This window comes from Phocoena sinus, chromosome 14 (assembly GCF_008692025.1).
Source record: "Phocoena sinus isolate mPhoSin1 chromosome 14, mPhoSin1.pri, whole genome shotgun sequence".
Classification (NCBI taxonomy): Eukaryota; Metazoa; Chordata; class Mammalia; order Artiodactyla; family Phocoenidae; genus Phocoena; species Phocoena sinus.
Genome location: NC_045776.1, coordinates 60,583,845 through 60,600,999, shown reverse-complemented (window position 1 = coordinate 60,600,999; position 17,155 = coordinate 60,583,845). Strand labels below are relative to the sequence as shown.

The 17,155-nt window shown below is 38.3% G+C and overlaps 1 protein-coding gene across 2 annotated transcripts in view; it reads left to right on the top strand.

Moving 5' to 3' along the window:
* The window catches only part of PIEZO2 (piezo type mechanosensitive ion channel component 2), a 326,164-nt gene that overhangs the window by 106,688 nt on the left and 202,321 nt on the right, over positions 1-17,155 (top strand). For both annotated transcript variants that reach the window (XM_032602873.1, XM_032602872.1), the window contains exon 3: positions 10,830-10,955. In XM_032602873.1, coding sequence (XP_032458764.1) covers positions 10,830-10,955 — 126 coding nt within the window. The remainder of the gene's footprint in view (positions 1-10,829; positions 10,956-17,155) is intronic.

Here is a 17,155-nt window from a genome sequence, read left to right as displayed (position 1 = left end):
TACCTGCTGGTGTTAGAGGCTCTCCTTCAGAGGCGGGGGGTGACTGTGGCTCACGGTGGGGACAAGGACACTGGCAGCAGAAGTTCTGTGAAGTACTCCATGGCGTGAACCCTCCTGGAGTCTGCCATTAGCCCCACCAAAGAGCCTGTAGCCTTGAGTGCTGGATCACCTCAGACCAAACAACCAACAGGGAGGGAACTCAGCCCCACTCATCAGCAGACAAGCGGATTAAAGTTTTACTGAGCTCTGCCCACCAGAGCAATACCCAGCTCTACCCACCACCAGTCGCTCCCATCAGGAAGCTTGCACAAACCTCTTAGATAGCCTCATCCACCAGAGGGCAGACAGCAGGAGCACGAAGAACTACAATCCTGCAGCCTGTGGAATGAAAACCACATTCGCAGAAAGATAGACAAAATGAAAAGACAGAGGACTATGTACCAGATAGAGGAACAAGATTCAAACCCAGAAAAACAATTAAATGAAGTGGAGATAGGAAACCTTCCAGAAAAAGATTTCATAATAATGATAGTGAAGATGATCCAGGACCACGGAAAAAGAATGGAGGTAAAGATTGAGAAGATGCAAGAAATGTTTAACAAAGACCTAGAAGAATTAAAGAACAAACAAACAGAGATGAACAATACAATAACTGAAGTGAAAAATACACTAGAAGGGATCAATAGCAGAATAACTGAGGCAGAGGAATGGATAAGTGACCTGGAAGACAGAATGGTGGAATTCTCTGCTGAGTAACAGAATAAAGAAAAAGGAATGAAAAGAAAAGACAGCCTAAGAGACCTCTGGGACAACATTAAATGCACCAACATTCGCCTTATAGGGGTCCCAGAAGGAGAAGAGAGAGAGAAAGGACCGGAGAAAGTATTTGAAGAGATTATAGTCAAAAACTTCCCTAACATGGGAAAGGAAATAGCCACCCAAGTCCAGGAAGCACAGAGAGTCCCAAGCAGGATAAACCCAAGGAGAAACATGCTGAGACACACAGTAATCAAACTGACAAAAATTAAAGACAAAGAAAAATTATTAAAAGCAACAAGGGAAAAATGACAGATAACATACAAGGGAACTCCCACAAGGTTAACAGCTGATTTCTCAGCAGAAACTCTACAAGCCAGAAGGGAGTGGCATGATATATTCAAAGTCATGAAAGGGAAGAACCTGCAACCAAGATTACTCTATACAGCAAGGATCTTATTCAGATTTGACGGAGAAATCAAAAGCTTTACAGACAAGCAAAAGCTAAGAAAATTCAGCATCACCAAACCAGCTCTACAACAAATGCTAAAGGAACTTCTCTAAGTGGGAAACAAACACAAGAGAAGAAAAGGACATACAAAACCAAACCCAAAACAATTAAGAAAATGGTAATAGGAACATACATATTGATAATTACCTTACATGTGAATGGATTAAATGCTCCAACCAAAAGACACAGGCTGAATGGATACAAAAACAAGACCCATATATATGCTGTCTACAAGAGACCCACTTCAGACCTAGGGAAACATACAGACTGAAAGTGAGGGGATGGAAAAAGATATTCCATGCAAATGGAAATCAAAAGAAAGCTGGAGTAGCCATACTCATATCAGATAAAATAGACTTTAAAATAAAGAATGTTACAAGAGACAAGGAGGGACACTACATAATGATCAAGGGATCAATCCAAGAAGTACATATAACAATTATAAATGTATATGCACCCAACATAGGAGCACCTCAATACATAGGCAAATGCTAACAGCTGTAACAGAGGAAATTGACAGCAACACAATAATAGTGGGGGACTTTAACACCTCACTTACACCAATGGACACATCATTCAGACAGAAAATTAATAAGGAAACACAAGCTTTAAATGATACAGTAGACCAGATAGATTTAATTGATATTTATAGGACATTCCATTTGAAAACAGCAGATTACACTTCTCAAGTGCACAAGGAACATTCTCCAGGGTAGATCACATATTGGGTCACAAATCAAGCCTCGGTAAATGTAAGAAAATTGAAATCATATCAAACATCTTTTCCGACCACAATGCTATGAGATTAGAATTAAATTACAGGGGAAAAAATGTAGAAAACACAAACACGTGGAGGCTAAACAATATGCTACTAAATAAGCAAGAGATCACTGAAGAAATCAAAGAGGAAATCAAAAAATACCTAGAAACAAATAACAATGAAAACATGACGATCCAAAATCTATGGGATGCAGCAAAAGCAGTTCTAAGAGGGAAGTTTATAGCAATACAATCCTACCTCAAGAAACAAGAAAAACCTCAAATAAACAATCTAAACTTACACCTAAAGGAACTAGAGAAAGAAGAACAAACAAAACCCAAAGTTAGCAGAAGGAAAGAAATCATAAAGATCAGAGCAGAAGTAAATGAAATAGAAACAAAGAAAACAATAGCAAAGATCAATAAAACTAAAAGCTTGTTCTTTGAGAAGATAAACAAAATTGATAAACCTTTAGCCAGACTCATCAAGAAAAAGAGGGAGAGGACTCAAATCAATAAAATTAGAAATGAAAAAGGAGAAGTTACAATGGACACCACAGAAACACAAAGCACCATAAGAGACTACTAAAAGCAACTCTATGCCAATAAAATGGACAACCTGGAAGAAATGGACAAATACTTAGAAAGGTATATAACCTTGCAAGACTGAACCAGGCAGAAATAGAAAATATGAACCGACCAATCACAAGTAATGAAATTGAAACTGTGATTAAAAACCTTCCAACAAACAAAAGTCCAAGACCAGATGGCTTCACAGGTGAATTCTATCAAACATTTAGAGAAGAGCTAACACCCATCCTTCTCAAACTCTTCCAAAAATTGCAGAGGAAGGAACACTCCCAAACTCATTCTATGAGGCCACCATCACCCTGACACCAAAAGCAGACAAAGATACTACAAAAAAAGGAAATTACAGGCCAGTGTCACTGATGAATATAGATGCAAAAATCCTCAACAAAATACTAGCAAACAGAATCCAACAACACATTAAAAGGATCATACACCGTGATCAAGTGAGATTTATTCCAGGGATGCAAGGATTCTTCGATATATGCAAATCAATCAATGTGATACACCATATTAACAAATTGAAGAACAAAAATCATATGGTCATCTCAATAGATGCAGGAAAAGGTTTTGATAAAATTCAACACCATTTATGATAAAAACTCTCCAGAAAATGGGCATAGAGGGAACCTACCTCAACATAATATAGGTGATTTATGACAAACCCACAGAAAACATCATTCTCAATGGTGAGAAACTGAAAGCATTTCCTTTAAGATCAGGAACAAGACAAGGATGTCCACTCGCCACTGTTATTCAACATAGTTTTGGAAGTCCTAGCCACGGCAATCAGAGAAGAAAAAGAAATAAAATGAATACAAATTGGAAAAAAAAGAAGTAAAACTGTCACTGTTTGCAGATGACATGATACGATACAAAGAGAATCCTAAAGATGCCACCAGAAAACTACTAGAGCTAATCAATGAATTTGGTAAAGTTGCAGGATACAAAATTAATGCACAGAAATCTCTTGCATCCTATACACTAACAACGAAAGATCAGAAAGGGAAATTAAGGAAACAATCCCATTCACCATTGCAACAAAAAGAATAAAATATCTAGGAATAAACCTACCTAAGGAGGTAAAAGACCTGTACTCAGAAAACTATAAGACACTAACGAAAGAAATCAAAGCTGACACAGGCAGATGGAGAGATATAACGTGTTCTTGGATTGGAAGAATCAGTATTGTCAAAATGACTAAACTACCTGAAGCAATCTACAGATTCAGTGCAATCCCTATCAAATTACCAGTGGCATTTTTTACAGAACTAGAACAAAAAAATCTTAAAATTTGTATGGAGACACAAAAGACCCTGAATAGCCAAAGCAATATGGAGGGAAAAAAACGGAGGTGGAGGAATTAGGCTCCCTGACTTCAGACTATACTACAAAGCTACAGTAACCAAGACAATATGGTACTGGCACAAAAACAGAAACTTAGATCGATGGAACAAGATAGAAAGCCCAGCGGTAAACCCATGCACCTATGGTAACTAATCTGTGCCAAAGGAGGCAAGGATATACAATGGAGAAAAGGCAGTCTCTTCAATAAGTGATGCTGGGAAAACTGGGCAGCTGCATGTAAAAGAATGAAATTAGAACACTCCCTAATACCATACAAAAAATAAACGCAAAATGGATTAAAGACCTAAATGTAAGACTGGACACTGTAAAACTCTTAGAGGAAAACATGGGAAGAACACTCTTTGACATAAATCACAGCAAGATCTTTTTTGATCCACCTCCTAGAGTAATGGAAATAAAAACAAAAATAAACAAATGGGACCTAATGAAACTTAAAAGCTTTCACACAGCAAACGAAACTATAAACAAGACGAAAAGACCACCCTCAGAATGGGAGAAAATATTTGCAAATGAATCAATGGACAGAAGATTAATCTCTAAAATTTATAGACAGCTCATGCAGCTCAATATTAAAAAAACAAACAACCCAGTCCAAAAATGGGCAGAAGACCTAAATAGACATTTCTCCAAAGAAGACATAAAGATGCCCAAGAAGCACGTGAAAAGCTGCTCAACATCACTAATCATTAGAGAAATGCAAATCAAAACTACAATGAGGTATCACCTCACACCAGTTAGAATGGGCATCATCAGAAAATCTACAAACAACAAATGCTGGAGGGGGTGTGGAGAAAAGTGAACCCTCTTGCACTGTTGGTGGGAATGTAAATTGATACAGCCACTGTGGAGAACAGTATGGAGGTTCCTTAAAAACAACTAAAAATGGAATCACCATATGACCCAACAATCCCACTACTGGGCATATACCCAGAGGAAACCATAATTCAAAAAGACACATGCACCCCAGTGTTCATTGCAGCACTATTTACAATAGCCAGGTCATGGAAGCAACCTAAATGCCCATTGACAGTTCGAATGGATAAAGAAGATGTGGTACATATATATAATGGAATATTACTCAGCCATACAAAGGAATGAAATTTGGTTGTTTGTAGAGACGTGGATGGACCTAGAGACTGTCATAAAGAGTGAAGTAAGTCAGAAAGAGAAAAACAAATATCGTATATTAATGCATATATGTGGAATCTAGAAGAATGGTACAGATGAACTAGTTTTCAAGGCAGAAATAGAGACACAGATATAGAGGACAAACGTATGGACACCAGGTGGTGAAAGCAGGGTTGGGGCCTGGTGGTACTGGGATGAATTGGGAGATTGGGATTGACATATATACACCAATATGTATAAAATAGATAACTAATAAGAAAATTAGTTGTATAAAACTAATTTTATACAACTGTATAAAAAATAAAATTCTGTATAAAAAATAAAATAAAATTCAAAAAATAGCCTCTGAATACTTTCAAAAGTATTATAAATAAGGAGTTAGATTTATACCTATGTTTAAATCCCAGTTCCTGGATGTAATCTACAGGGTAACAGTAGTATTTTTTTTTTAACTCTATTTGAGGAAATATATTACAGATAAACAAAGTCAATGAATAAAAACCAAATTAAAATTGATTGAAAAAACTCTACTTTTTCTCCTTGTTATTTATTCTTTCTGTTAATATTGAATTTCTTCTGCTTAATAACCAGAGAAAAATAACATATAAGTATGCAGTTTGGTCCCATGTCATGCTGGCCATAAATTGCCTATTTTGTGAACCTGCTATCTGAGTTACTTTGGGAAATCATCTTGAAGTTAGCATATATATTTTTTAAGTCTTTTAAACATATGCCCCATTTTCTTATGTTTCTAATTATGAGTGATTATTTATTACGTGACATATCCTTGGATGATTTGTATTTCTTGTATAAATAAGAGTGACTACTCAAAACTCATGGGCAACATAATACCCTCAATTATTTCTGTGCACACAAAATACTTCCAAAACCAGAAAAACAGAGATCATTTCTAGAAATGCCATGAATTAATTGGAGCGTGGCTGTAATTAGGGGTGTGTGTACGTGAGTGTGAGTGTGTACATGAGTGTGAGTGTGTGTGTATGTGTGTATGAAAACAAATATCTTTTTACCCATTTCTTTCGCTCCTATTCATGACTGAAGTTCCACGTCTTCCTTTAGTATCATTCCCCTTCAGCCTGAACAAGCTATGTTAGCATTTCTTTTAGAGCAGATCTCCTGGTGACAAATACTCTCAGTGTTCCTTAGTCTGAAAATGTCTTCTTTTTGTCTTCATTCCTGAAGGATGTTTTCGCAGGATATAGAATCCTGGGTTCATAGTTCTTTCCTTTCATAACTTTAAAGATGCTTTTCCAGCTATTCTGTTCTTCACCGTTTGTGATGAAAAATATGTGGTAATTCAGAGTTGTCCCCCTGTGTGTAATGTGACATTTTTCTCTCTCTGCTTTTGGAGTTTGTCTTTATGTTAGATTTCCAGCCAGTTCGTCATTCTGAGTCTGTTGTGATTTCTTCAAGTTCATCCTTTTTACGTTTGCTGAGTGTATTGAGTGTGTAAATTATGTCTTCAATAAATTTGGGGAATTTTTAGCTATCATCCAAAGTTTTTTCTGGACCACTCTCTCTTTCCTCTCTTTTGGTAAGTCTAATGACATAAATGACACAAACGATGGGCCTTGATCCTTTGATCTCAGACCTGAGAGCAGATGAATTTTTTCAATCTTTAGCCCTCTGATAGTCAAAGTCCATAATTTCTATTAACCTCTCCAGATCACTGACTCATTTCTTTGTCATCTCTATTCCACTATTGAGTCCATCAAGTGAATTTTAAATTTCAGATGTTGTATTTTTTCAATTCTAAAGTTTTTATTTCTTGCTTGTTTTTTTTCTCTTTCTATGCTGACAGCTTCGAGCTCTCCATTTCAAGATTATTTACCTTGACCTCGTGGAGTGTGGTTGTAAGGGATGCTTTAAAGTCATTTTCTAATAATTCCAACATCTGGGTAATTTCAAGGTTGACTTCATTGTCTTTTCTCTTGAGAATTGGTCAGATTTTCCTGGTGTTTTCTATGCCAAGTAATTTGGGATTATATCCTGGTCACTTTAAATATTGTGTTATGAATCATTGGGTCATCTTAAAATCCTCTGGATAGTGTTGATTTTTTTCCCCTTTGTTTCTGTGTTTTAGCAGGCAGTCTGGTTGGTTTCAGCTCACAAGCTTTGTCTCACTTTCTGTGGCTGCTGGTTCCAATGTCAGTTAGTTCTCAAACCTTTGCTTTTCTATTTGGGTCTGCTTTGTGCACGTACCCCTCAGGGGTCGGTCTGGGACCTGTGTGGTTCTTTGTATCGTAGTTCAGTTCTGAAAGCTCTTTTGGGTCTGTTCCACACATTTGTAGCTTGGGGGTGAGACCGGGACTTATACTGGTTTATAACAGAATTAGAGGATCCCCCTCTTGGTCTCTTCTCACCAAGATTTCCCCTTTAGTCTTTAGCTGTTGGGACCCCTTCCCCCAGTTCCTCTGGTCAGAGATAGAATGGGGTGGAGGAGACTTTAGATGCCTTCAGGGCAGCAGCAGCTTTGCAGCCAGGACAGTCTTTGGAAGCAGGATCAGGAGGGAAAAAAAGTTTTTGAAAGAGTATATATCTGATGGTATTACACTCCAACTAATTAATTCAGTCTTATTATTAGTTAGCAAGAAGTTATGGGGTTGGAATAAGATAGATACAACAAGGTCCTACTGTATAGCACAGGGAACTATATTCAGTACTATCTTGTAATAACCTGTAATGGAAAGAATCTTAAAAAGAATATATACAATGTAAAAAATTAATCAACTAATTAACTGTTTTCTATGTTTTAAAAAAAGAATCTTATATTAGGCAAATTTGTCCTTCAAAAACACAAAAGAAAGAAGTAACAGAGGAAATGAGGGAAAAATATGTATGACATACAGGAAAAAAATAGCAAAATGACAAAAACATATCAGTAGTTATTTTAATATAATTGGATTAAACTCGCCAATGAAAGGTAAAAGGAGTAGAATACATAATAAAACATGACCCAATTATATGTTGTCTACAGGAGATTCACTTAAAATCGAAAGACAAAGTTGGTTGAAAGTGAAGGGATGGAAAAAGATATTCTATGCTAATAATAACCAAAAAAGTGCTGAGGTGGCTGCATTAGTATTAGACAAAATGTGTTTTAAGTAAAAAAACTGTTACAAAGAAGGGCATCATATATTGATAAAAGGTCAATTCAAGAAGATGTAACAATTATAAACATATACTCAGCAATCAACAGAGCCCCAAAATATATGAATCAAACATTGGCAGACTTGAAGGGAGAAATAGACAATTCTACAATAATAATTGGATACTTCAGTAGCCCACTTTCATTACTGGAAAGAACATCTAAATAGAAGAATGATAAGGAAAAAGAAGACTTGAACAAAACTATAAACCAACTAGACCTAACAGATAAGTATGAAATTCTTCACTCAGCAATAGGAAGATACCTATTCTTCTCAAGTTTACATGGAATATGCTCCAGGATAGACCATATGTTAGACCATGGAAAAATTCTCAAGAAATTTGAAAAGATTGAAAGCATATAAAGTATCTTCTCAAAGTACAATAGAAACTAAGAGATTAATAACAGAAGGAAAATTGGAAATATGGAAATTAAACAATGCATTCTTAGACACCAGTGGGTCAAAGAGATAATCACAGGGGAAATTAAAGAATACTTAGAGACAAATGGAGACAAAACATAACATACCAAAACTTATTGGATGCAGCAAAAGCAGTGATCACAGGGAAATTTATAGCTGTAAACAACTATCAAAAAAGAATGATCTCAAATCAATACTAGATTTACACCTCAAGGAGCTAGAAGGAGAAGGGCAAACTAAACTGCAAACTAGCAGAATGAAGGAAGTAATGGAGATGAGAACAGAGCTAAATGAAACAGAGAATAGAAAAACAATAATGAGAATCAACAAAACCAAAAGTTGTTTCTTTGAAAAGATCGACAGAATTGACAAACCCTTGGCTAAACTCATAAATCAAAAGTGAGACAAAATGAGACATTTTAGTTATATTTGTATTTATGTTTATGACATTTTAGACCTTTAAGCTTCATTTTTTAGGGTAATCACCTGTTCTTTTCAGGACTTCCAGCTGATTGAATCAGTTTACCCAGATTATCAAGAAAAATATCTTTATTTAGTAAAGTCAGTTCATTACAGACTTTAATCTGATCAGATGTTTGATTAGACTGACACATTGACAAAACCATTTACAATACAGTTTTGGTTGCTAATTTAAGTTGTATCTTGTTTTCTATCTGATTATTGCTAATGCAGAGGAGATATATTTATTTTTGTAAGATGATATTGAATCTGAATCATTTTTGTGTATTTTTTTCTAATAGTTGGTCTGTGGATTCAGTTTGACATTCTATATTGATGATGATGTCATCTGCAAATAATTCCATTTGATCATATTATCTGTAAATAATTCTAATTATTACAACTCTTCTTTCTTTTTCTTATAACACTGGCCAGTACAACCAGTGATATAAGTGGCAAGGGTATCAAGTGTCCTTGATGGTTCTCTGATATTAATACGACTATGTCTGAAATTCCACCATAAACAGGATATTTGCTTTAGTTATGGCATAAATTCTTTATTATCTTTTTCTTTTTCTTTTTTGGCTGCATTGGGTCTTCATTGCTGTGCGTGGACTTTCTTTAGTTGCGGCGAGCAGGGGCTCCCCTTCGTTGCGGTGCGCAGGCTTCTCATTGCAGTGGCTTCTCTTTGTTGTGGAGCACGGGCTCTAGGCGCATGGGCTTCAGTAGTTGCGGCGTGTGGGCCCAGTAGTTGTGGTTTGTGGGCTCTAGAGTGCAGGCTCAGTAGTCGTGGTGCATGGGCTTAGCTGCTCTGTGGCATGTGGCATCTTCCCGGACCAGAGATCGAACCTGTGTACCCTGCATTGGCAGGCAGATTCTTAACAACTGCGTCACCAGGGAAGTCCCAATTCTTTATTATCTTAAGGATATTTCCTTCTATTCCTAGTTTTCTAAGTGTTGTATTATTTTACCATAAATAGATTTTGAACTTAATGAGATTCTTATTCCATATCCATTAAGAAAATTATCATATCAGCCTACCCGTATATGACTTATCCTTACAGATTTGTTACTATTAAGCCACATTTCTTTCTCTGCAATAAATACTAGCTTACTGTGATGTATTGCATTTTACCTTGCTATTTCAGTTAGTGAGCAAATATTTTTTCAAATAATTTGTGTCTATATTCATAAGTAAAATGGGCTTCTAAATTCCTTTCTTTTTCTAGTTTTATTTAATTTTGAAATTAAACTTACTCTAAATTGTAAAATGTTTTAAGCAACTTTCCTTCTTTTTCTACTCTCTGGAACTGTTTTTACAAGACAGGGATTATCTGTTTCATCAAAGTTGGCAGAACTCCCTTATAAAACTTTCTGGACCAGAGGCTTTCTAGTGGTTCCGTTTTGTGGTAACATATCCTGTGATAAATAGGAAAGCATCTTTCTTTCATGTTGCATTTTTAATCAGTGTTTATATAATTTTACAAAGGGAATAAGATGCTTTTAGCTTTAGACTAATAATTAAGAGAGTCATTGTTACACTTCATATTCTTTTGAGTCAGTCTACACAATAGGTAATGTAGAAATGTGTTCTATGTGGACTGGTACGAAGGTCAGAATGAGTGTGGTCATCTCAGGATCGCTCATAATCTCTGTGCTTTTCTTCCCAGGACACACAGGACGGTTGTTAAAGTCTCTGTGCTTCACCAGCTTTTCCTTCCTGTTGCTGCATATAATTTTCCACATCACGTTGGCAAGTCTGGAGGCACAGCACCGCATTGCACCTGGTTACAACTGTGAGTATGATGGTGGCTTTTTTTTTTATATTACGTACGTGAATAACAAAGCTATGTGTCATAATGCTTATAGAAATCTAGGCAATGATGACATTACAAAATTCGTGACAATTTTTGGCCATTTGTCAATCTAATACACTATAAATACATTCAAAGAAATTTATATACCTAGACAGTGGGGTAATGTGAGCAACTTAATTCATGCATCTTCAACATATATTAGATAGTAGACTGTGATCTGTATGTACGACATTATGCTTGGGTGTAGTCTAAAAAAGAATCAAGATTTACGTACAGACCCTGGTGCTTCCACTATGGCTGGTGAGATGAGACATGTACAATATCTAATAAGATAAATACGAGTACAAACGTCAAATAAACACGACAGTGACTTCAGGCTTGTTGTAAAGAATAATGTAAGATTTCGTACATCTTTATGGGAAAAATGTGAATGACACGATAGTTTCTTTTTCAAATTGAGAGTTTTTTTGCTATTCATAAGGAAATGAATAAGGAAATATACCTTATACACGTTATATTTTGAGGTTTTGATCTGAAAACCGACACGTATATGCTTTATCTAGGTAGGATCATCCTTCCAGAATTAACCTACCATTGGATAAATTCGACTTCCATTTTTGTAGGCTGTGTGATTGTCATTTGAAAGAAACAGAAGCATTTCAAGTAGATGGAATACAATCCACATGTTTTAAGTGAATATTTGAAATAGACTAAAATACTAGTTTTCAAATGGTCAGTTTTTCGCTGAGGAACCCATTTGTAGGTTTGAAATTTCCTGATCTTTCATAAGTGCTAGCACAAGCGAAGTGAAGCAAACCAACCATTCCCTGTAAAATAAAAGCCAGATCAAAATTCTTCATGGATCAAATAGTATTAACATAAATGTAGTGAGAGATTCTTTAGTAAAATCTGTAGTCATAAATTATTCACTATCCCTCACCGTGTAACTTTTAGAGAGCTAAAGTTTACAGAACTAAAGTGAGCATTCATTCTGGCCGTTTTATTGAGTGCTGAGTTCCTTGGATAATAGTGCCTATCAAAATGATTCTTGATTTAAGATCTGATGATTTAAGATATGGTTATTATTTTTTTAATTGGGATAGAATTCATATACCATAAAGTTCACCCATTTAAGGAACACAGTTCAGTGGTTTTTGGGTTGTGCAACCATCACCACTATCTAATTCCAAAACCCTTTCATCACCCCAGAAAGAAACCCTGCACCCATGAAGTTATTCTTCTTTCCCTCTCCAAGCATCCCTAGGCAACCACTAATTTACTTTCTGCCTCTAGTAGTTATACCTGCTCTGGACATTTCATCCAAACAGAATTAAGTGATACGTGACCTTTTGTATCCAGCTTCTTTCACTCAGTATAATGTTTGCAAGTTTCATCCATGTTGTAGCCTGAGTTAGGACTTCATTCCTTTTCATGGCTGAATAATATCCCATTGTTAAGATGTGGTTTTAATGCTTGATAAAAGTCATATCATTATTAAAAACTTGATAAAATAAAATGTTTAAATAATGGTACTTTAGTTATATTATTATAATGATAAAAAGGATTTATTACATTTGGCCAGATTCAAGTCTCTTTGGACTTAGTAGAAATGTGTTAGCAATGATAGTTTGTATTGCTTCTTAATCAAAAATCCTTTGGGTAGTTCTTAATCAGGCATTCCTAGGGCCAGAAGGAAGGATTTTTAACCGTAAGTGTTGTCTGGAAGCTTGCCACCTTCCCAAAAATGAAAGCTGAATTTGAAGAAAAATAAATAGGTAGGTATAAGAGGAAGAGCATGGGAAAATTATTTGAGGCATCACATCCAGATGAGACTCCATACCCAGCTATATAATGTTATATATATAATAATGTTCTGATGTCAAAATTTTATTTACTTTCTCTTGAGTAATAATTCATACTACTGCAATGTAGAAAATAAAATATTGTCTTTTGTTTTAAAAAAAGGCTATTTCATGAATAATGAGCTCTCTTTATCACTGAAAGTGTTTCATCACAGGATATATTACAACTCATCAGATTTTTCAAATTTGAGCTTATAAACTACAGCTTGCCTGTGTCTGCAGATACTTTTAGGTGCTGAGTGATGCTGTGGAAAGGACTGTGCTGGAGGGGGCTTAAATTAGGGCGTGAGCACATCGTTTCTTCCAATCCACAGTCTATGTCTTTCTATTTTTATTCAACATAACATTTTCAATAATTCTATAAAGGTGAAAGTAAAAAATGTAATGTGAAACGTTAAGTCCATTTTCCGCATTTACAAACGAATGTACTGTGGAGTCTCTCCTATAAGGCATAGGCAGAGACGGACAGAAAGACATACAAACTTAAAGTACACACACACACACACACACACACACACACACACCACATGCATACACACGTACCACATATGCAAACACACCACACACACATGTACACACCACACACACCATGTATACACATACACACCACATATGCAAACACCACACACATACCACACACCCCACATATGCACACACCACACACACACCACACACACACACATACAAATCACACCACATATGCACACACACAGAAGCTCATTCTTGAGTTATCTGCTCCTTCCCAGGCAAGAATCCAAATTACTTAGACCCTTTGGATGGAAGATGAAGTCTGTCTTTCTTGGTGGTGAAGGATAGAGACCAGTCAGATCTGGCCTCTTGACATGCCTCTTCCTGGGCGTTTCTTGCAACCCAGTCTTGGAGAGCTAGGCCCGCCTTTCCTAATCTCCCAGCCAAATATGTGGGCTTCCAGACACTGTGCTTCCCTAGATCATTCTATTCATATGCACAGCTGACCTCCACTGCCCTCTTCACGGCGATGTGTCTTGAACACGTACAAGTCTATTGTACTGCCTTCCTCCCTTTTTTTTTTCGGTACGCGGGCCTCTCACTGTTGTGGCGTCTCCCGTTGCGGAGCACAGGCTCCAGACGCGTAGGTGAGCGGCCACGGCTCACGGGCCCAACCGCTCCGCGGCATGTGGGATCTTCCCGGAACGGCGCACGAACCCGTGTCCCCTGCATCGGCAGGCGGACTCTCAACCGCTGTGCCACCAGGGAAGCCCCCTTCCTTCCTTTTTGACGTCCCCATATAAAAGCTCTATTCTGTTCCACCCGAGCCAACATAATGAAAATCACAACAGTAGACTTTATTCCTAACAAGTTAAATTCCAATTTGAAATTTATTTCCACAAGAGTGAACGTTCCAATGTGAAGTTCCAATATCTTTGAAGTCACCGCAGAGAAGGGAGACACAAAAGAATGAGTTAGAAAAGGGATTTGAGTGCCATAGTCACCTTGAAGGTGAGTCTACATAGAGAAATCAGCAGTTTCTTCTAAAGAACGGGTGATGCTGCAACAGCATTGGCTCACTAGGTCTACATACTTTTTTGGTTCAGCTTCATGTGCAGTGTTTCAAAGCAATACATTCTTGAAAAGGGATAAAAAAGCAGAGCAAACAAACTTGAGTTTTGCAAACTAGTTTAGTCCAAGATTGACACAAACCAGGTTTTCAGCCTGGAGCATTTTTTAACGATCAAGTTATATAAACTCTTGAAAAACCCTGTCTGCATGGTAATGGAAACACTGACTTCTCATTTCTGGCTGACTTCGCCTCACTCGTGTTATTGTTTCTCCAGTATTTGGAGTTTCGATTACACCATCCGAGTTGTAAACACAAACTCCGCTATTTTGATATCCCACATTTGAAGTTTAGCCTTTTTTTTTTTTTTTTTTTGGCAGCTGTAGAGGTAAAGTAGCAAAACTTCAAATAAAAAGACACAAAGTGCCTGGCCGGCTGTGTTGTGCCTTCTGAATGCTTTCTCTGTCTGTGAGACTTTGTCAAATTAAAATGAAGGAATCCAGACAGGTCCAGGTTCCCCATCTTACTCAAGTGGTCTTCAGACTCCAAACCACCAAGCGCTCATTTATATGAGCTTAATTTGGTTTCCCTAACGACTCCTCTCCCCGTTTAAAACTCATATACCCTCACCCAAGTTCTGGCAAAAGCTCCCAGGATCCCTCAGGAATCTGAGACGTGTGTTTGGGGGACAGCAGTAGCATTTATAAACATCGAGCCATTGAAAGTTCTTTCCCCCCAGAGCCCTGTGAATAGTCCCTGGCAATAGTGAACGCTGTTTCAAACCAGCCCAGTTAGTGCTTGACCAGCTGGCGCGTTTGTTAAAGATGCTATTGTGCAGAAGGGGGCCCTACCACCCCTCCCCCTTCACTTCCAAAACGGTGCTTTCACAGGTAAGTGAGGTAATCCATGGGGCAGGGGCACCTCTGTGAATTTTCCTCAAACATGTGTTGTGCCGCTTACTAAAATATTTTCATTCTGTCAAAACGATACTGTTTCAATCAATGTAAACCCGACTTCAATTATGTCACTACAGAGCCCATAGAAGTAGTCTGTTAGCCTCAGTGGCGGACCTGTGGCACTCTTGGTGGAATTGCAGGGCCAATCTGGACGCTGGGGCTGTGCTGAAGCAGGCTGTTGATTGAAAGAAACTTTTGAGCTCAAAACTATGAAGGGAGGATTTGCGGTGATAGTAGCTACTATGTATAGATCACCTAGTATCTGTAGGGTCACTGTATCCCTTTTCCGATTAATGACTCCTTCTTTCTTGTTACAAATTGGCTCCAATATCCTTTGAGTAGGGCACTCCATACACACCAGCCCATTCCACTTAGGGTGGGTCGGGCTGTGCAGGCAGGGCCTGAGATGAGTGGCCACCCTCTTCCAGGCTGGATCCGGCTGGAGACCGGGACTCATCTTATTCCTCCACGTAGGGCTGTGCCTTCTTATGGTCTCTCTTCTCCAGGGAGTTGCCTTTCTTTTGTATAAATGCAGTGCCCAGTCTGCACTTGGGGTTGAGGCGGGGATGAGGCTGAGGCTGGGGCTGGATGAGGTGGGGGGAGGGTGGCATTGAGGACAGGGATGAAAATGTGGGCTCAGAGGGTGAGTGAGTGGCCCGGAGCCACCGCTGGTCTGAGCTGGGATCTTTCCTGCTCTTTCCTCCTCTCTGTGAAACCCCTTATTTATCATCTGTTTAGGATTATTTTCTCCACTGCACTTCCTAGGACTTTGGAGTAGTGCAGTTTCAAAGGGTTTAAATGAGTTTCTGGTATTCAGTCCATGGTTTTCTATTGTTTGGAGATTTGTCCTTATAAAGAATTGTGTCTTTTCTTTGCTTCATTCAATTGCTGGACTCATCATTAGGTCTGTTTCTCCCTGAGGGTCAGACCCCTCAAATCAGCAGTTTTCTCCCCCCTGTAGGGGGAGGGGCACCTAGAGTTCCAACTTTTCTCATCCTGAGAGCACGGGAGACTCGGCCCTGGAGCCACTGACCAAGAGGTTATTCTAGGCCTTGATGGTACTTTATTCTACTGCCTTTCTGTCCTCAAAACACTAGGGTTCCAATGTCCAGACCCAGCGTCTGAAACCTCAGCAGGTGACAAGAAGACTCAGGGCCAGGCGTGGGCCTGGCGGGTCGGCACCCCACCCCGATGATGGTGGGGTGGGCGCGCAGTGAGCCCCTCCCTAGATGCTCTGCTTTCCAGAGCCCAGGCCTGGGTGGAGAGCGCGGCTGAAAGGGAACTCTGGGAGTCAATGTTCCTGGAATGATGAATACAATTAGTTTTTACTGCCCAGGGCAAGGGGACGAATTGGGATGGGGGCACCATGGGGAAGAGAAACCCCATCAGGGTGAAAGTCTCGTAGGCCAGGGCTGGTTGGTATCTTGATTCGCTTGGAGTGATAGTCGTAGAGTGGCATATACTTTATCATCATTTTTCCAATAGAGTCTCTCATTTTATGGTAGAAACATTTTTCATGAGAATTTTTATACTATCCAATATATGAGTGAATTTTGGATCTCAGGTGACTGTGGGTAAGTTACTCATCTCTGTGCCTGAGTTTCTTTGACTGTAAAATGAAGGTGATGGTGGTCACTGTCTCACAGGGCTGCTGTGAGGGTTGAGTTAATACAGGCCATGCACTTGGCACAGTGCCTGCCCCATAGCAAGTGCTCCATGACTATAAACTATTATTACTGTTGTTGTTAATGTTTCTACTATTATTAGAGGAGTCATATTTCTTGCCTAAAATCACACACAGCGACAAGGGGGCAGAAATAACCC